The sequence below is a fragment of the Lampris incognitus genome, chromosome 10 (assembly GCF_029633865.1).
Source record: "Lampris incognitus isolate fLamInc1 chromosome 10, fLamInc1.hap2, whole genome shotgun sequence".
NCBI classification, from domain to species: Eukaryota; Metazoa; Chordata; class Actinopteri; order Lampriformes; family Lampridae; genus Lampris; species Lampris incognitus.
Genome location: NC_079220.1, coordinates 20319619 through 20335294, shown reverse-complemented (window position 1 = coordinate 20335294; position 15676 = coordinate 20319619). Strand labels below are relative to the sequence as shown.

At 43.3% G+C, this 15676-nt stretch overlaps 1 protein-coding gene across 1 annotated transcript in view; it reads left to right on the top strand.

The window, feature by feature from the left end:
* The window catches only part of jupb (junction plakoglobin b), a 176823-nt gene extending 162332 nt beyond the window's left edge, over positions 1 to 14491 (top strand). Inside the window, exon 16 of the mRNA XM_056287382.1 lies at positions 14352 to 14491. Coding sequence (XP_056143357.1) covers positions 14352 to 14488 — 137 coding nt within the window. The 3' untranslated portion in view covers positions 14489 to 14491. The remainder of the gene's footprint in view (positions 1 to 14351) is intronic.
* The last annotated feature ends 1185 nt before the right edge of the window (positions 14492 to 15676 follow it).

The window sequence follows — 15676 nt, the reverse complement described above, 5'->3', positions numbered from 1 at the left end:
TAAACCAGGTCGAGCGGCCATATATGCATGAGACTCAAGAGGCAATTGGCTTTGGGAAGGTGTTCACTGACTGTAAATGGATTTTGTATGCTCATCCCACAGAAAGTTTAACAACAAACCAGGATATTTTCCCTCAGTTCTTACTATACAGCGACACCAGATAGGGGGACCTTTTTTGTTTGTCACCTTTTTTTGTTTGCTTTAACCATAGAGACACTAGCCAGAAGTCAACCACAACATCACAGAATATCATCTGTCTCCATTAAAGGGCACATTTTAAATGTCTAATCCATAGGATTCCTTACCCTCAATTATGGAGTTGTTAAACCACTTTGGGTCTTTTTCTGGGTTTCAAATTAACTAGGATAAAAGCTAATTAATGTCAGTATACTTGAACCAGAATAGCATCACACTGAACTCTGCTCTTTAAGATTATCAAGGACAGGTTTAATTACCTGGGAGTGACTATTACCAGAAAACCTGAATTGTTACTTAAGGAGAACTGAAAACTAAAAATAATCCAGCTGAAGCAGAAAATAGTTTTCTGGAAAACTCTCACACTGTCACTGGTTGGTAGAGTAAACACTGTTAAGATGGTGGTTCTCCCATGATTTGTATATCTCTTTCAGTCAATCCCATCATGTATACCACAAAGCTATTTTAAGAAATTAGACTCTATTATAACCCCTTTTATCTCTCAGTATAAAGCTGTGCGTATAAGCAAGAAACACCTGTATACAACTAAAAATGAGGGTGGCTTCCATCTTCCAAATATTATATTTTATTATTAGGCTTCACATGTAAACACTGGCTTTCTGGAAAAGTTATAATTTCACAGAGGGCATGGAGGAGGGCACCCCGGCCTGGCTTTCTATAGAGCGAGCAGTCTGTCATGGAACCTCTCTCCCAGCCCTTCTGAAAAGCCCTGTTAAGGCACGAATATTTATATGGAGGGAACTTTATGGTACATAGCACTTTGAAAATATGAAAACAGATTAAAACACAATTGAAAGCCCAAAATATGTATACAAACAGCCCAATCTGTAACAACCATCCCTTTAAACCACCCAGTTTGGATTATGTGTTTGCTCGCTGGAAAGATAAAAGAGTGGTGTGTTTGAAAGACTTGTACCAGGGGGGTCACTTTATGTCTGTCCTTAAAACAATTAAGGAATAAATGTGATCTCCCGCCCTCACACTTTTTCCAGTATCCACAGATCCAGAACTTTATAAGGTGTCATGTAGTATCTACATTTGCAGACATACCACAACATCATGCACTCACAGAAAGGTATAGAATTGAGTGGAGTCAGAAATGGGGATACCCCACACTGAGGAATTTTGGGAAACATGTCTTATGAATATTCACTGGTGCTCAGCAAACGCTAGACATAATCTGATACAATTTAAAGTAATTTATAGGTTCCACTACTCAAAAGTGAAACTAAACAAGATGTACCCCGGTGTATCAGCTTGTGTAACAAATGTAAGAATCAAGCTGGCACCCTTACACACCAATTTCTGGACATGCACCAACCTCCACTAATTCCAGACTTCTCCATTTGATTTTTACTCAAAAGCATTTGACAAGCAATTGGAACCTGACCCCCTTGTGGCCATTCTGGGGTCAAGGAGTGGCACTGCTCTGAACTCTGGCACTGACAAATGGCTGGCGTACCTGGGTACTGTATTAGCTGAAAACCTAATTTTGTGATTATGGAAGTCTGATGCTGTGCCTTCATTTGCGATGTAGCTGAGAGAGCTGGGCGAGATCCTCCATTTGGAGAAGCTTAGATTCAAAATTACAGAAAGGAGGAGAGTGTTTGATAAAGCATGGAGACCAGTGTTGAGTCATTTAAAGGGTATGATGGAGGGTGGCAGTGTGGGTTGAATTGTGGACAATATTAATCATGTAATTATGGTAGCTGTATATATGTTTATTTATTTGTTTTATGGACTTTTTTTCTTGTTCTGTCTTGGTTGTTCTCTTGTCTTCTAGCATGAGTCTTTCTTTTTAGCTATCTCACTCATTGTATAAAATCCACCAAATAATTATAATTGCACATTCTATTATGCCGCTATAATGTTATTGAAAGAAAAATGGAAACATAAGATTGCTTCTGTGTGTCAACGTGGACTGTATCCAACAATAAGCTGCAGTAAAACTCTTCTCAAAAAAAAAAAAAAAGTGGCAAAAATATTTCTTGCTCATTACTGATAGTGTCACATTCATGGAACATGCTGTGGTCAAGTGCAGAGGCCCACCTCTGTGAAATGCAAATTAACTAACATTTCCCATTGTTTACCTTTTTGTACCCAATCTTAATAATGCCATGTAAATGACAAGTAAATCGGCAATAATGTACTTCAAATATTTTACCATTAAATAGCATTTGCTGCAGATAAAGAACAGAAAAAGCATTGTGTTTCCTTAAAATTTAGTTATAACAAAAGGAACTTAATGCCAAACTCTATAGGTGTGTTTATTATTTCATAAAGAGTGTCAAATGGAATGGTACGCTTATAGAGTTACCGAGGATATTGTGCTACCTTTAAAGTTAAGTTAATTAAATAACCGGTCGGTTTGGCGGACACTGTGGGCGGACTATTTTGGCACAGTATCTATAGCGCAGGGGCTTGTGGGAATGTGTAGTTATCCGTATCTTCCGCTAGCTTAGCCTTTCTTCAGTCGAGCACAGACAGGCAAGACAGACAGTGGTGAATACATATTGTTGAATGTATTTCGATATGCTTCTGCCTTGGAGACTATTTGTCTTTTTACAAAAACAAAACCAAAACAAAAAAAAACAAAAGCGGAAACAAGACTTCAGTAAAATACAAGAAAAATCAAGCCTTGTGTGTTTATTGGAGGACTTTTGGATGCAAACTGGCTGTCTAGCTTTGCACAAGAGTATGCGCTGCGAGATGCTGAGAGAACTAGGTGACATTCTCCTTGAACTGGAGTTTGCTAAGGAAGACGGTGCTCTACCAGCGCTCTCGTATTTGTATACAGCTCGTGGCATAAAACAAATAGTGGAAAAGCTCCCCTATAACCTCCAAGAAAAATGGACAAGCCTCGGAAGCAAGTACAAGGAGGATTACGGAGTGGCTTTTCCTCCCTTCTTTGTCTTCTCCAAGTTTGTTCAACAACAGGCAAAGATAAAAAATGATCCGAGCTTCACTATCTCCACCTCCAGCAGTCACGCCTCTTCCAGGACTGAAAAGCCTGTGAAGTACAGTAACAGAGCCGCTGTGACTGTACACAAAATAGACATCCCAGCAGAGCCGTCAGGTGCCCAAACCAGTAATGCGCTGAAGAAATTAGAGGAACCAGATTGTCAGTGTCCAATACATAAGAAGCCCCACCCACTGAAAAAATGCAAGCTCTTCAGAGACAAACCCCTAGAAGGCATACTTCAGAGAGAATCGCATCTGCTATAGATGTTGTGGGTCTATTAAACACATGGCAAAAGACTGTAAAACAACTGCCAAGTGCTTTGAGTGCAACAGTGACAAGCACATTGTGGCACTGCATCCAGGTCCTCCTCCTACAACCACACAGAGTGCTGTGGCTGTCAAAGATGACAGCGGGGAGCAAAGTGAAAGCTCATCTTCTTCAGTCGCCTCCAAGTGTACGGAGTCAATATGACTATGTTGATGTTTGTATACCAACACAGTCATATTGACAGGAAGTGTTATACACATAACTACATAAATGCACAACTCCTACCAAAATATAAAGCAGCAATGTACTGTATAGAAAGACAGCTGAACTACCACAACAACAAATCGAAAAATCATTAGTGAACAGAGCTAACTACAGCTGTAACTACTAACTAGCAGAGCACATGCTAACTAGCAGAGCGCATGTTTACCAAAATGATAAAAAAAAGTTTCTAACATGATATTCCTTGAGAAAATGTGTTTGATAATTATTTACGTACGTTACTTATAGACAAATAGTCTCCAAGGCAGAAGCGTATCGAAATACATTCAGCAACAACATGTATTCATCACTGTCCGTCTTGCCTGTCTGTGCTCGACTGAAGAAAGGCTAAGCTAGCGGAAGATATGGATAGCAACACATTCCCACAAGCCCCTGCACCATAGGTGCCAAAATAGTCCGCCCATAGCGTCCACCAAACCAGCCGGTTATTAACTAACTTAACTTTAAAGGCAGCACAGATATGATAGAGAAAAAAAATACTGGGTTCTGTGGCGCTTGGTTGTTGATGTATTGACTAGTATTGTACTGTAGTATTGTATTGTAAACACTGTACTCTCTGGGCTACTTGATATGCTGGGCAACTGAACTGTACATATCATATAGTATATTCACTGTACATATTCTCATACTCCTGTGGTTCCTTTTTGTGTGTGTCGTAATGGTTTATGGTGCTGCTTGTTTTTCTCTCCTTTTTGCACTGGAACTGAGCTACCATGCTGTACCAAAACTTCTACCACCAACATTGTTGCATGGTAATAATAAAGTATCTATCTATCTATCTTGTATGGGTCGTATCTGTCAACTCTTGCTCTTTTTTTTCTGAAAATATTTTTCCCGTGGAGTTTTTCCCCCGTCGAAATTTGAGCCTAAGGATATAGGGTTTAATTTATTGTCATCTCATAAGTCCATCTGTTTTACACTGTGTGATTGTAAAGGCCTCTGAGACTAAATATGATTCAGGGGTATACAAATAAACTTGACTTGAGGTTGCAGAAAGGACTATATCTAACTCTTAAACTGTCAAAGCTAAACACTTTAAAAGAGACACCAATGCCATTTCCGAAAAGCTATTAAAACTATCTACTACTATTACTGCTAATACTTTCAGCTGCTCCCGTTAGGGGTTGCCACAGTGGATCATCCGTTTCCATCTCTTCCTGTCCTCCATATCTTCCTCTGTCACACCAGCCACCTGCATGTCATCCCTCACCACATCCATAAACCTCCTCTTTGGTCTTCCTCTTTTTCTTTTGCCTGGCAGCTCAATATTCAGCATCCTTCTCCCAATATACCTAGCATCTCTCCTCTGCACATGTCCAAACCATCTTAATCTTGTCTCTCTTTCTTTGTCTCCAAACTGTCATACCTGAGCAGGCCCTCTAATATACTCACTCCTAATCCTGTCCTTCTTCGTCACTTCCAACGAAAATCTTTGCATCTTCAGCTCTGCCACCTCCAGCTCTGCCTTCTGTCTGTTGGTCAGTGCCACCATCTCCAAACCATACAACATAGCTGGTCTCACTACCAGTTTGTAAGCCTTCCCTTTCACTCTTGCTGGTACCCTTCTGTCGCAAATCAATCCTCACACTCTTCTGCACCTTCTCCACCCTGCTTGCACTCTCTTCTTCACATCTTTTCCACACCCTGTTACATTGAACACTTGACCCCAAGTAGTTAAACTCATCCACCTTCGTCGCCTCTACTCCTAGCATCCTCACCATTCCGCTGTCCTCCCTCTTGTTCACACATACGTATTCCATCTTGCTCCTACTAACTTTAATTCGTCTTCGCTCCAGTGCATTCCTCCACCTCTCCATACTCTCTTCAACCTGCTCCCTGCAGATCACAATGTCATTTGTGAACATCATAGTCCACGAAGACTCCTGCCTGATCTCATTCGTCAACCTGTCTATACCCATTAGAAACAAGTAAGGGCTCAGAGCCAATCCTTGATGTTATCCCACCTCCACTTTGAACCCATCTGATGTTCCTACCGCACACCTCACCGCTGTCAAATTGCTCTCATACATATCCAGTCTTACCTACTTCTCCGCCAAGCCCGACTTCCTCATACAATACCCACACCTCCTCTCTTGGCACCCTGTCATATGCTTTCTCTAAATCCACAGACATAATGTAACTCCTTCTGGCCTTCTCTATATTTCTCCATCAACATTTTCAAAGCAAACATCACATCTATGGTGCTCTTTCATGGCATGAAACCATACTGCTGCTCGTTACTCATCACCTCTCCTCTTAACCGAGCTTCTCTTATGCTTTCCCGTATCTTCATGCTGTGGCTGATCAACTTTGTACCTCTGTAGTTACTACAGCTCTGCACATCGCCCTTATTCTTGAAAATCGGTACCAGTATGCTTCTTCACCACTCCTCAGGCAGCGTCTCACTTTCCAAGATTGTGTTAAGCAATCTAGTCAAAAACTCCAGTGGCACCAGCAGCCGTAATCCTGTATGCACCGTGCGTAAATTTTTTTCATTTTTTTTTATTGCTTTTTTTTTTTTTTGGATGCAAATACATTTGAAGGCAGATGATTGGTGTTAACATCACTGGCTAATAGCGCACGGTGCGTACAGGATTATGGCTGCCGGCGCAACTGTCCACTGCCATCTCTCCTAAACACCATGCCTCCGCAGGTATGTTATCTGGACGAACCACCTTTCCACTCTTAGTCCTCTTCATAGCTGCCCTCACTTCCTCCTTGCTAATCCACAGCACTTCCTGATTCACTATCCCCAACTCATCCAACCTTCTCTCTCTCTCTCATTTTCTTCATTCATCAGACTCTCAAAATACTCCTTTTACCTTCTCAACACACTTTCCTCACTTGTCAGCACATTTCCATCTCTATCCTTCATCGCCCTAACCTGCTGCACATCCTTCCCAGCTCGATCCCTCTGTCTAGCCAATCGGTACAAGTCCTTTTCTCTTTCCTTAGTTTCCAACCTCTCATACACCATACACCTTTTTTTTCCTTTGCCTTCACCACCTCTCCACTTTATACCAAATCTCCTTGTAATCCTGTCTACTTTCTTCATCTCTCTGATTATCCCACTTCTTCTTTGCCAAACTTCCTCTGTAAACTTTGCTGTACTTCCGCATTCCACTACCAAGTCTCCTTGTCTTCCTTCCTCTATCCAGATGGCACACCAAGTACCTTCCTAACTGTCTCCCTCACTATTTCTGCAGTGGTTGCCCAGCCATCCGGCAACTCTTCACTACCACCCAGTGCCTGTCTTAACTCTTCCCTGAACTCTACACAACAGTCCTCTTTCTTCAATTTCCACCATTTTATCCTTGGCACTGCCTTCATTCTCTCCCTATTCTTGACTTACAAAGTCATCCTATAGAACACCAGCTGATGCTGTCTAGCTACGATGTCCCCCGTCACCACCTTGCAGTCTCCAATCCCTTTAAGATCGCACCTCTTGCATAAGATATAGTCCACCCGTGTGCACTTTCTTCCACTCTTATACATTGCACTGTTTTCCTCCCTCTTCTTGAAATATGTATTCACCACAGCCATTTCCATCCTTTTTGCAAAATCCACCACCATCTGTCCTTCCGCTTTCCTCTCCTTGACACCATACCTGCCCATCACCGCCACATCCTCCCTGTTCCCTTCACCAACATGACCATTGAAATCCATTCCGATCATCACTCTCTCCTCCTGGGGTACACTCTCCACCACTTTATCCAACTCACTCCAGAATTCTTCTTTCTCTTCAATCTCACACCCAACTTGTGTGTCATATGTGTACCCTTCCTCCTCTCCTGCTGCCTCTGAATATGCCTTCCCCCTTTCATTCTCCTTTGCCCAACAGTAGCATAGTTTCCACCAGCCCCCTGCTGGCCAACAGTACTGGTGGTGGTCATTCGTAACCTGGGCCTTGACTGATCAGGGACGGAAATTGGATTACTTATAACGTCGATAAAGATGGTTTGTTGAAGTCCAGCAACAGGGTTACCAGGGGCCAGCATCGGGAGGGGTCCTCATGAGAGAGAACTATGAAGATGTCATTACGAGTAGATCACATTGTTTTATATCAAATACCACATTCTTTGACCTGTTACACTCATGAAGACTTTTTTTCTTCTTGCTTTGGGAGGCAGGGCACTGTGTCAACTGTAAATGCTGAAGGACATGCTAATGCATTTTTTAGCATCACAGTGAGTAGTCTACTCAGAGTAGATTCAGTGACACCAAGAACCTGAGATACCATTTGGAGGTGGCTGCTATGTTGTTAAGAAAACAGTCCGGGAAAGACAGTTGCATTTGTGAATCAGATTTAGCAACCATCTACTCACAACACTTAGCAGTGCAGTGTAACATGGGGGGGGGGGGGCGCCATGTCTCAGTTTTATATAATTTCTCTTGTGTTGTCGCCACTCTCTCTCATACGCTGGCTCTTTCCTCTGCATTCCTTCATTCTCTGTTTCCTCTCTATTCATCTCTTCTTTGTCTCCCTCTTTTCAACTCTCCCTATCTTTTAACTCCTCTTTACCTTTCTTCCCCTCTCTAATTCTTTACCTCTCTCTCCCTCGTTCAATACCTCTGTGATGCTTTCTCCATCTACCTCTGCCATTTCTCATACCCTCTCTCTCTCTCTCTCTCTCTCTCTCTCTCTCTCTCTCTCTCTCTCTCTCTCTCTCTCTCTCTCTCTCTCTCTCTCTCTCTCTCTCTCTCTCTCTCTCTCGCTCTCTCTCTCGCTTGCTGTCCCCCTACCTCATGTGTACCACCTCTGTCTTTCTCACACTCACGCATTTTCTCTAGCTCTTTCCCTCTCTCTCTCCCTCTCTCTTCCTGTCACTCTCTCTCTGTCTCTCTCTCTCTCCTTTTGTATGCATTCGTAAATCCTTCCATCTCACAATCTTAATTATGATGGCAGCCTACGTCCCTTGTGTGTGTGTGTGTGTGTGTGTGTGTGTGTGTGTGTGTGTGTGTGTGTGTGTGCGTGCGTGTGCGTGTGGATGTGTGTGTGTGTGTGTGTGTGTATGGATGGTATTTAAAGCTGTGATTCCTATGTGCTTTTTTTCATTTTGAGATGCCTAATCCGCTGCAGTACTGCAAGCATACACACATCCACACACACACGCACACGCACACACAAACACACTCTCACACAGCTGTCAGTAGTTGTGATAGAGGTCATTTGAAGGTGTTGAGATGTCATCATGATGCTCTTTTGTTGTCAGAGCCAAATTAACTCATTTGTTCACATTCTACAGTATCTGTCTGCCTGTATTTCTGTCAGCCCCCAACCTGTCTGTCCACAGTACCTGTGTGTTTCTTCCTTTCTGCAGTATCTGTCTGACTTTCTGTCCATTTTTCTATTGCTATTAGCTCTTAATCCATCTTCCTTTCTTATTTATGCATAGTCTGTCCCCCTCCCTGTCTGTCTATAGACAGTTGCTGTCTCTCTTTCATACTAACTGCAGTATCCCTGTCTTTGTCTCCCCGTGTGTCTATTTCTCTGTTCTGTTCAGTTTGAATCAAACATTACTTATTGTTATGACATATTGATATGAAATATGAATATGACTGTGATGATGTCACAGTCAACAAAACCATTTTTTCGCGGCCCAACCAGACGCCTTGGCTGACAGCAGAAGTATGGGCACTGTTGAGGACCCGGAATGCTGTATTCAGATCCAGTGATAAGGCAGCCCTCAAGACAGCAAGGGCCTACCTAATGTGTGGCATCAGGGAGGCAAAAAGACAATATGTACAGTGAATCAACAGCCATTTTGCTGATGGCAGAGATGCACGGCACTTGTGGAAGAGCATCCAGGCCCTCACTGGTTACAAGCCTCCTCCTCAGACCTGTGGCGGTGCCCCCACCCTCCCAGATGCACTGAATGACTTCTACGCACGATATAAGAGACTGAACAACGTGCCAGTGGTGAAGACTACGTCCCTGATGGATGACCGGGTTCTGCGGGTGACCACAGATGACGTGAAAAAGACCCTCTCCGGAGTCAACCCACACAAAGCTGCGGGTCAAGACAGAATCTCAGACCGAGCCACCAGAGACTGCTGAGCAGCTGGCAGATGTCCTTGCTGACATCTTCAGCATCTCTTTTTTTTATAAATTTATTTCTAGTTTTTCCCCTTATCCCACCCAATTAACCCAATGGCATATGGCCGGAACTCTTGTCGAATAACTCCCCTGGCTCATGTTTCCACAGGAAGGAGATAGTCGTAACACCAGCTTCCTTCAAACTCGTGTCGGCTGCTCTCGCTATTTTACACGCTGAAGCCTCGCATGGATTGCATCACCTTCAGGCTGCGAAGGAGGCGTAGGGAGAATGCTTTCAGTTGCTTGGCTGCAGGCGCCCAGGTGGGCCAGAGAGATCACTGGAGTACGACAAGTCCCCAAACACTACACCGATCTACACCCACTATCCCTCGGCTAAGGGTGGCCTAATGAATGCCTTACCGCGTGGACGCTCTGGCCGTGACCAGTTATGGCGAGTCTGGGATACGAACCTCCCAGTCACATGACGAGTGGGTTGCAAGAACGGCGGTTTATTCCGCTCAGCCACCAGAGCGGCCAACATCTTCAACATCTCACTGTCCCAGGCAGTCATCCCCATGTTTCAAGTCTACCACCATCATACCAATGCCAAAGATGTCCCCTGTGACCTGCTACAATGACTATCGCCTCATTGCACTGACTCCCATCATCATGAAGTGCTATGAGAGGCTGGTCATGAAGCACATCAAATCCAGCCTCCCCTCCACTCTGGACCCTCTCTAGTTTGCATACCGTGCTAACCACTCCACAGAAGATGCCATAACCTCTGCTCTTCATCCAGCCCCGTCCCACCTGGAGAGAAGGAACAGCTATGTTGAGGATGCTGTTCATTGACTTCAGCTTAGTTTTTAACACAATCATACCACAACAACTGATCGAAAAGCTGAGCCAGCTGGGTGCTGGACTTCCTCACGGCAAGACCACAATCAGTGCAAATTGGCAAGATCACCTCCAGCTCCGTCACACTGTACACTGGCGCTCCACACGGCTGTGTGCTCATTCCACCCTTGTTCACCCTGCTGACTCACGACTGCACAGCATCATCCACCTCCAACCTCATTATAAAGTTTGCTGATGGTAGGTCTCATCAGTGGTAGGTCTCATCAGCATCAACGATGAATCATCATACAGAGCGAAGGTGGATCAACTGGTGGTGAGGTGCAAAAACAACAACCTCTCCCTAAATATAGGAAAAACTAAGGCAGTCATTACTGACTTTAGAAAGACCAACACCCACCATACCCCTCTGACCGTCAATGATATGGACGTGGAGAGTCAGCAGTGTTAAGTTCCTGGGAGTTCACATCACAGAGGACCTCTCCTGGTTCTCACATGTCACTGCACTGTCCAAAAAGGCCCAGCAATGTCTTCACTTCCTCCGGTGTCTGAAGAAGGCGAGCCCCCCCCCTCCATCCATCCTCATCACATTCTACAGAGGCACCATAGAGAGCATTCTGAACAGCTGTATCACTGTCTGGCATGGGAACTGCAAGGCCTCCAACTGCAAATCCCTACAGCGGATGGTGAAGACAGCAGGAAAGATTGTAGGAACTGCTCTCCCATCCATCCAGACCATCTTTGATGCACAGTGCACCCGGAAGGCTCTTAGCATTGTTAAGGACCCCACCCACCCTTCCCACATCAACTTCACCCTCCTACCCTCTGGTATGAGGCACTGGAGCATCTGTGCTTCCTCCACCAGATGATACAATAGTTTCATTCCTCAGGCTGTGAGTTTTCTCAACAGCCTGAACACTTAGACCTTCCATAAAATAATAATAATAACAATAATAATGCATTTTATTTGTGGGCACCTTTCAAAACACTCAAGGACACCTTACAGAACACAGTAAAAAAAATAAAAACAAAACAAGCAGCACTGTATCATACAGCGTAAAATCAAAACAAAGCAGGGTGGACAATAAAAAGTTAACACAACAGGTAAGTATAAAATCAACAGCTGTACAAAACTCAGTGAAGCGTGGATCAGACTGAATATGCCAGTTTGAAAAGGTACGTTTTGAGATGGGATTTGAAGGTTGAGAGAGAGTCAATGTTGCGAATTTCTTGTGGGCGAGAGTTCCATAGGTGGGGGGCAGAATGACAAAATGACTTTTTGACCGTTTTACTCACTGTCCATGTCAGGTGTGTTTGTGATGTTTAGGTCTGTGACGTAATTCTTGTTTTTAATGCACTTTTTGTTTTTAATATCGTGTGTTATTTGTTTTTATGTGGCACTGAGGTCCTTGTGAAATGTAATTTCGTTCCCTTGTATGAATGAGACATGCATATATGGCAATGACAAATAAAAGCAGTCTAAAGGCTATTAAGATTTAAAAACAAGTAACATTTTATCTTTTTGCGTGCTCAATAATCCAGGTTAGGAAAGCTGAATCAGTTCATCTGGACACAATGTTTATTGACAGATACGTTTCATCACTCATCTAAGTGACCTCTTCAGTCCAAACCGACTGCAGTTATCCCCACCCTTATAAACAATACAGTTGCATAACGACTGAAACCAACAACCAGTTTCATATGCAAATATGGATGTGACTTGAGTTACAATGACCATGTGTACTATTCACAGAAGATTTGGGAATGTTTGCAATCACAACATTGTAAAATGGTGACAGATGTACTCTTAGCCCCCCCCTCCTTTGGTTCAGGGATTGTCATTCCCTCTTCACAAAGATGGCCTCTTTGACTCTCTGTTCAAACCAGCGTTCCTCCCTATCAAGGATGTGCACATCCTTGTGGCCACTGGCCTGTAGATGGGTGTAGACTGTGGAGTCCTGGCATGAGTTGTCCTGTGTTGTGCCATTCTTTTGGCCAGTGTCTGTTTGGTTTCCCCGATGTAAAAGTCACGGCAATCCTCCTGACACTTAACAGCGTACACTATATTGCTCTGTTTGTGCCAGGGGGTCTGATCCATGGGGTGAACCAACTTCTGGCACAGCTTGTTTTGGGGACTGAAAGCAACCGAGATGCGGCGTTTGGAAAATACGCTTCTGCACTGTTCGGAAACGCCCACCACATACAGATTCACCACTGGTTTATGCTTAGACAGCTGTTGTCCTTCTCTCTTCGATTGGCTGGTGCACTGTTTGGGCATCTTCCTGGCTTTGACAAACACCCAGTTTGGATGACCACACTTAACCAGGGCCTGTTTAATGTGGGATTTCTCCCCTTCCCCAGCTACTGTGTCAGTGGGGATGTTGTCAGCTCAGTCATACAGTGACTGGTAGTTTGTGCTCCAGTGGATGATGAGAGTCAAACCTTAAGTACTGATCAGTACATGTTGGTTTACGGTAAATATCAGCAATCAAGTGTCCCCCATCACCAATTGCAATTCCGCAGTCTAAGAAGGCTAACCTGTCATTTTTCACATCCTCCCTGGTGAACTTGATGTGGTTGTCCACAGAGTTAATGTGGTTGGTGAAATGTGGTACATCCTGAGATTTATTTTACCCCCTTGTCATCCACAAATCTGAACCAATGGCTAGGTGGTGCCCTCTTTCTACTTCCTCCATATACAAGTTGTCAACCATAGGTGAGGCTTGGGAACCCATAGCACATTTATGCTTCTGCCTGTAGTACTGGCCCTTGTATGTGAAGTCCATGGACTGAAGACAGTTTCAGGAACAGACACACTTGGTCAGTGTTAAGGGTGGTCCTGTTGCTAAGGATGGGGTCATCCTGTAATTCATACAGACTACGTCCACTGCTTCATTAAAAGAAACACGTGAAGCGAGACATGACATCCTTGATAGGAAGGAATGTTGGTTTGAACAAGGTGTCAAAGAGGCCAACTGTATTAAGAGGGAACGACCATCCCTGAATGGGGGGAAGGTGGGCTGAGAGTACATCTGTCACCATGTTACAATGCTGTATTTGCAAACATTCCCAAATCATCTGTGAATAGTACACATGGCCATTGTAACTCTAGTTAATGGTCACATCAATTTGCATATGAAACCGATCGTTAGTTTTGGTCATTATGCCACTGTATTATTTATAAGGGTGGAGATACCAGCAGTCAGTTGAGACTGAAGAGGTCACTTGGATGAGTGAGGACACGATTCTCCCAATAAACGTGTCCAGATGAACTGATTCAACTTTATGTGAAGTAACATTTTGGCAGGTGAGTCTGCGTTGTTAGCGTGGAAAGGAAAGAAGGAGTGAGTGGTGGGATGGGATCAGACTGCCTCTGTCATCAGCGAAGGCATAACATTCATATTCTTTTTGCATGTGTGATGTTGTCATTGGGCAAAAGTACATGAAAACGTAAGCATTTGGGACTGTGTGACAATGGCAATGTTCAACCAGTAGGGGTGCAATGTTGGCTATATATATATGACAGGACATGTGGATACTATGATGTCTGCACAGAAATGTTGACATTTCATCCAGTACTGATGTCTGTCATTGAAATGAAGCCATACACTTTTGTAGTTTTTCCACTCAAAATACTTACTGAAGGGAGCAGTAACACTTTTGAGTACTACATTTATTTTGTTCTGTGTCTCTTTCTTTATCTACATATCTACATATCTCTCTCGCTCTCAGAGTTAGATGGACCTTATCCCCCTTACGGCTATGCTGACCTTCCCCTGGACACGCTACCATTAGATCCTGACCTCCACGAAGCCTACATCCCTGACATGACGTACGACCCCAGACAAGCCTACCCAGAGCCACTCTAACAGGTACACGCACACACACACACACACACACACACACACACACACACACACCACGATGATAATAAAGTTGATAACAAAACCAACAACAAATAAATACAAATCACCCAACATACAGATAGTGCTCATAGTTGTTGCTATACAAACACTGAAATTATCTCACAGTATTGGCAAGAGTGGAATGATTTATTTTTTTCTCTGTTCTGCACTTTTCCAATGAAATAATTACAACAGCAATAACTTGAATGAGTCTTAACTTGTGGCAACTCTTCAGGGTATTTTTATCTCATTTTCCTACAGCAACAAATTATGTTTAGCAGGGAAGTCATTGTCTTCTTTTTTTTTCTTTATGGCAGAAAATAAAATAAGACTTGTGGAGGAAGAGAGACAACTTACAGAAGAAAGAGTGAGGCAGCCGATGGAGGACGAATAGAAGAGGAGGAAGGCCAGAAGCTTTCAATCACTAAGGGAATCACTTCTTTTTCTCAGAGGGCGAAAAAAAAATCCCACTTGGCAATCAAAGACTACAGTGGAAAAAAAGTGATGGCTCATCAAAAAAAAACCACAAAAAACACAAAAAAGCAAAACAAAAGGTTTGTTGATGCTGTAAATGACAAATGTTACTTTGTTATAATATTTTATTGTGGGGTCGGATGTGGCAGGGGTCTGACGTTGTAAGGCGATGTTGGATTGGTAACTTTTTGAAGCACTAAACAAATGGGCCTCAACGCCCCGCGTTTCCCTCTCCGGGCAGAAAAAGCCGACGCTCTTAGCCGGAAATACTCAATTTGAGTGACCAGGAAAGGGTTAACAGTAAGGAAAGCCAAAAAAAAAAAACATTGCTGAATTTCACTGTTCAAAACTTCTAAAAAACCAGGTTTGTCGTCATAACATCAATAATGTTGCCAGAAAATATATATATTTTTTTTATATTATTTTTGCAATTTGGCCCTCAGTATATTGGCTGATATGTGAAAGAAACCTTTCCAAATGGTAAATTGAAATTCCTTATCTTTATTTTTTGGCAATGTTGCCCATATCCGTGACTTCCAAAAGTTACTTGTGTAACGCTGCCTGTAGCCGCATTTGTTTCGATGTCTCCTTTGTGTATTTGAACAGTGCACATGTCCCAGGGTGTCCAGTGTGGTTGTTGCATGGCGGTGTACCGTGTGCTCATCAGAAATACTCTTT